The 5409-nt window shown below is 50.7% G+C and overlaps 1 protein-coding gene across 1 annotated transcript; it reads left to right on the plus strand.

Moving 5' to 3' along the window:
* The first annotated feature begins 1466 nt into the window (after positions 1–1466).
* On the plus strand, positions 1467–3408 carry BBK36DRAFT_1134399 (acetyl-CoA synthetase-like protein). Its single transcript, XM_024892292.1, has 3 exons — positions 1467–1798; positions 1825–1827; positions 1905–3408. Exons 1-3 carry the CDS (start codon positions 1559–1561, stop codon positions 3339–3341), a joined length of 1680 nt encoding a protein of 559 aa, XP_024753303.1. The 5' UTR covers positions 1467–1558; the 3' UTR covers positions 3342–3408.
* Positions 3409–5409: the final 2001 nt, after the last annotated feature.

The raw sequence follows: 5409 nt of genomic DNA on the forward strand, positions 1-5409 counted from the left end.
TGCAACCGTATGTATGTCTGTGTGTGTATGTATAAAAGGTGCTTATGTGGGAGCTTGCAGTTGTTGATAACAACTGATTGATAACGATGCTTGTTGTTGTTGTCCTTTGTTGAGAAGGATAAGAGTAGCAGAGTGCAGTAGGGGGTATACAGGAAATAGGTCCGGCATTTATAACCGCAATGGGCGTGTATGCTGTATGCCTTTGGGACTTCTTGTCTCGACTGGTATGGTACGAAACTCGGGACTCTATGGTCTGATCCGAGGTGACAATATGCACACGGATGCATAATCTACTGATCAATCATCGGCCCTCGAAGGAGATTGATAATGAATCGGTTAATGAATCGGATGGGATGGAACAACTAGCACAACCAAGACAATCCTTTGGACTTGCCTGATTGTCGAATGCCATCGTTCGATCTGGTTCTTCGAGCGTCGTCTATCCTGCTACCCACACTCATCCCACAAAGTCTGGACAACTCGACCAGGGGGGCTCCCCTACCCCTTGAACCCCTGTCGCCCGCTTATGTTGTCATCATATATTGCTGACGCCGCGCCCCCCCTCCCTCCCTCACGATGTGGGGGTGTGATCGGAGCTGACTGTCTGTCTGTCGCACATTATGGGGCAATCCAGATCCCATCTACTCTTCCGGTGTTACCGTAGCCTCTTCTAGTGTCCTTCCATCTTATCAGACTGCATCTGCACGTATCGTCACCCCATCTCCATCTCCGAAGCTTACATCCCCGTCGCAACCACTTCGTCACATCGAAGGTGGACGGGACCCCTGGTCTCCATTTCGTAGCCGATGAGTAAAGGTGACGACGACTTCTCATGCACCCAGGCCGAAATCCTTCAGGGCCAGCCGCATGCAGCAGCAACACATGTCCTGATCCATCACACCCTCGGGCGGCACGCGGGATACCCTTGCCAAGCCAAGCCCATCCAACAGAAAATCGAAGAAGATGCAAGTAAACGCATGAAGCAATTCCTTCGGGGGAACAGAAACATGGGTTGCCGAGCTGAGTATCCGGATGGGCAGGGGGGGGAGGAGAGGAATCAAGGCTATGGCAAATCCTTTTGCAGCCAGCGTTGCGAGATGAAACTAGCAAAAAGTTTTGCTTGCTTCTACTTGTGACGAATACTTCGGACATCTATGGAAAGCTTTGACTGCAAGTTTTTTTTTCTCAGACCCCCCCTAGTCTGTTTGATAGTGAATTTTGGCTTCGGGATAAGGAATCGCGAGATGCCTAGTATGTCCTGGACGGCTAAACCCGGCTCCGTGTCCGTTGGGGTGAGGCGAAGTCATGACAGCGAGCGTGAGAGTAGGACAGGAAGCGTCAAGGATCGAAATAGATTATGCTAGCTCGTATTGAGGCAGCTCAAGTGAAAAGATAAAGAAGGTATCATGGCAATCGAGTATTTAATCAAATAGATTTGCCACAACAACCTTCTGCTGTGTTCTTCTGCAAAGACCAAAGAAGATCATCTGCATTCAACTTCAACTATAGTTCATCAACTGAACCTTTGAAAGAAAAAAGTACAACAACTTTCTTCAAGATGATCTTCGAGTCCAAGTTCCCCAAGCCCGAGGTGCCGGCCGCCGACGTCTTCAACTTCATCTTCAACGCCGCTCGTGAGAAGTATTCTCGTGATAAGGTGCTGTATCGTGTCCATGAGACCGGTGAGACCTTGACCCTCGATGAGCTTGAGAACCGCAGCCGGCGTTTGGCTTCGGTCCTCGTCAAGAAGTACGACATCAAGCCCCATGATGTGATTGCCTTCTTGGCAAACAACTCTGTAAGTATACCCTACGTCGTACAAGAATCAAACACATCAGACGATACTTGCATGCTGGGCGAGGTTATGAATCTGCTTGCTGACCATTTGTATTTGATATTAGATACACTACCCCGTAGCCTTCTTCGGTGTCTTGGCTGCTGGAGCAACTATCTACCCCATTCCTATCCAGCAGGGTCTTGATGTGATTGCAGTCATCTCAAGAGTGCAGCAAGCCGGCGCCAAGCTCATCATTACCGATGAGGAATACGCCATCATGTCCAGAGGCGCCGCAGACGCCTACCGTGACATTCCCCTCATCAGCCTCACGGGAACCCCCCATGGCATTGCCAACGTCCACAACCTGCTAGAGAACGAGACGGAGCTCTATGATGGCTTCCGTCTCACCACCAAGGAGGAAACAGACACCAACTACGCATTCATCAACCGCACAACGGGATCCTCCGGCAACGTCAAGTCATATCTCATGACCCACGCCCACTGGACAGCCAACCTGTTGACCACCCGCCTGACTGTTCCCGAGGACACAAACCCAGAAGAAGACGTCTGGATCGCCTCCCTTCCCCTGGCGTACGGCATCACCGCCAAGCTGTACCTCGGCCTGAACATCCTGCTCGGCATCCCCGTCGTCATCCTGCAGAAGCCCCTCAACCAGGCCTCCTTCCACCTCATCGACCAGTACAAGATCACCTTCTTGTTTGTCACCCCGCCGCTCGCCGCGGAAATCGCAAAGTCGGACAAGAAGGACGGCCAAACGTACAAGAGCATCAAGTGGATGCTCTCCGCCGGCGCGCCCATCCACCCCAAGATGCGCGAGGCCGTCCAGGAAAAGTTCAACGGCGTGCGCCTCAGCCTCGAGTACGGCACGACCGAGACGCTGCTCATCGCCCTGCAGGTCGACGACGCGTCCTCCGTGCGGGGATCCAGCGGCACGCTCGTCCACGGCATGCAGATCCGCGTCATCGACACCGAGACGGGCGAGGACCTGGGCCACAACGAGCGCGGAGAGCTGCTCGTGCGCAGCTCGCTGGCCCGGTTCGCCGGATACAAGGACAATGCCGTTGCCAACAAGGAGTTTGACTCCGAGGGCTGGTTCCACACCGGCGACGTTGGCTACGTTGACGAGAACTCAAACGTCTTCATCGTCGACCGCATCAAGGAGATGCTGCGTGTCGGCGACGGCTACGGCACGCACGCCTCGGCCAGCGAGTTCGAGGCCATCCTCTTCGACCACCCCGCCGTGAACGCGGCCGTCGTCGTCGGCATCCGCGACGAAGAGGCGCAGCAGGAGCACCCTACTGCCTTTGTCGTCCTGCAGCCCGAGGTGCGCAAGGACCGCGACTCGCTGGCGAAGCTGGCCAGCGAGCTCGAGGCCTACGTCGAGAGCAAGCTGGGCAAGTTCACCCGCATCTCTGGCGGTGTGTACTTTGTGGAGAAGTATCCTCATGTTGGATTCAAGATCCACAAGAGGAAGTTGAAGGAGCTGGTCAACGTTGGAGCGTCTGTTGATCGCTCCAACCGCTGGGTCAATGTCGTCGGTTGATGGGTCTATTGTAAAGGAATATGTAAATATGCAGCTAGTCTTTTTCCAGATTGTTATGAAGCCAATGATATCTTTATTCTAAGTCAATTCTATAAACTGAACATGCGAGATGAGTTCGAGAGAACTAGACTAGACAACATTGTGAGCATATACCGTAGTCAAGCCAGTATTTGGGTGACTGCCAATATTAACGTGCGCCAGAGGGGTTTCTGTTTATACATGATAGTTGACTTTTGTCGTTGGAGGCCCCACGAGCCTTTTACCTGCTATATCACGACCATAGAGGCCAAAAAAAAATTACCAGCGCCTTTTAACGCATCTAAACTCTATGTTACATTGGCCTATGCCATGACCAGAAACAGCTGTGTCGTACGACAGTAGTTGAATAATTTCTTCATGACCACTACTATGAAGCATAGAACTTCAGCTGACCCTAGGACGAATATTGCCTATCTGTGCGTAGGTATAAAAGTGAGAAAAGCGCTGAAAGGCAGACAGAGTGTCATGTATTTGGTGCTGCGGATAGACGCAGACATGCACCTTGCAGCACGAAAGAAAACTGTACAGCAGTAGAGTATCAAACGACACTGCTCCAGAATGAGATGATGAAGTCCAACACTTGCTATACTTGGACAATTAAATGCTGAGTTCCATATGCTACACCTATGATCTCAGAGACCTAGTTTTCGAGCGTGTAAAACCCTATCCCGGTGTGAAATATACAAGCCGAATTACTTTACCAAGTGGCCACGGCAGAAGGTGGCTGCTGCTCAGTTTCCCAGTTAAGGTGATGGCTACCTTAACCTAGAAAGTGACCGGTGGTCACTCTCTACATGCAGCCAGTTGGTAGGTAATCTGACTTGATAACTTGTGAGAAGACAAGGATTAGAGGTTACATGAGTAGCATGCCACATAAGTACTAATATAAAGCATGTCTATCTATAAAGAAGCAACAAAGAAACATAATTCCTCGTAGGGAAAGTGGCCAGACCGTGAAAGCCCAAGAACGAGAAAGGTAACCGACGTAAAACTATCGTAAATGCTACTTTCCGAATCACCAGAAACCAGCAACTCTGACATGGCAGGTCATCACGCCATAGAAGACTAAGAACTACCACTTCTATCCTATCTATACCCCAGGCACCCCGACCCCAAACGTGCCCACACCCCGGATACCTCAGACGTTTGACCCAAGTATCCCGGCCACGATGACGAGCATTGCTATGCTATAGGCCCACGCCATGCAGAACCTGTAACAAAGACTGTGAAAACAATCACCCGCTCCAAGCAACACCAGTCAACCCCCAGCATTCTCCCCTCATCCCCAAGATATCACCTATTTCGACCTGGACGCCGGGGAGTCCATGGGGATCAGCAACATTTCCGCCAAGGTTACTATCTATACATGCTATCTATACATGCGCCTTCCCACTTACAACCTGCCTGCAACAACTCGCCAGCATCCGCGGCGAGGAAGCAGTCAAGGAAACCTGGACGGCATGTCTCCGCGGTAGTTCCGTCATGTGGCACACCCGGTCAATACCTCTCAGAAGCCGACAAGGATCTTCCCTAGATAGGTAGTTTTCAGTCAGCCACTCATGATAGACCCCCACAAATGGCAAGTGATGACCAGAAAAACAGGAAATCCGACAAGTATCAACACATAAGACAATAAATATAGGCACATATGTGAGACGTACGACTATCTACTCAGATGGTGCTCCTGTTACAGGTACGCATGAGAAATTCCATTATATGCATAATGGCAAGGGTCAGGCACAGAGAGTGGTGGCGGAAATATTAGACAAGATTGTTCTTTAGATACAAAAGTTACTCGTAACGATATTATTAAGTTCGACTGAGTCTAAGTCTAATGGACTGGCCAAAGGCGTATAAGCCTTGAAAACATCAGGACATTCTAAGGTATCCAGGGATCAGGTATTTTCCTCCACTGCGAATCAAATCTTTCCATCCCCTCCATCATGCAACCATATATGCGGGAAAGCGTAACAGTATGTCTCATGCGCTCCTCCCTATGCGTCCCTATGCGCAAATCTCTTCGAGTCAT

This window comes from Trichoderma citrinoviride, assembly GCF_003025115.1.
Source record: "Trichoderma citrinoviride strain TUCIM 6016 unplaced genomic scaffold BBK36scaffold_2, whole genome shotgun sequence".
Taxonomy (NCBI): domain Eukaryota; kingdom Fungi; phylum Ascomycota; class Sordariomycetes; order Hypocreales; family Hypocreaceae; genus Trichoderma; species Trichoderma citrinoviride.

What these genes read in the sequence shown, in the direction of transcription:
- BBK36DRAFT_1134399 (XM_024892292.1), top strand. Translation starts at nt 1,559, where the DNA reads ATGATCTTCGAGTCCAAGTTCCCCAAGCCCGAGGTGCCGGCCGCCGAC.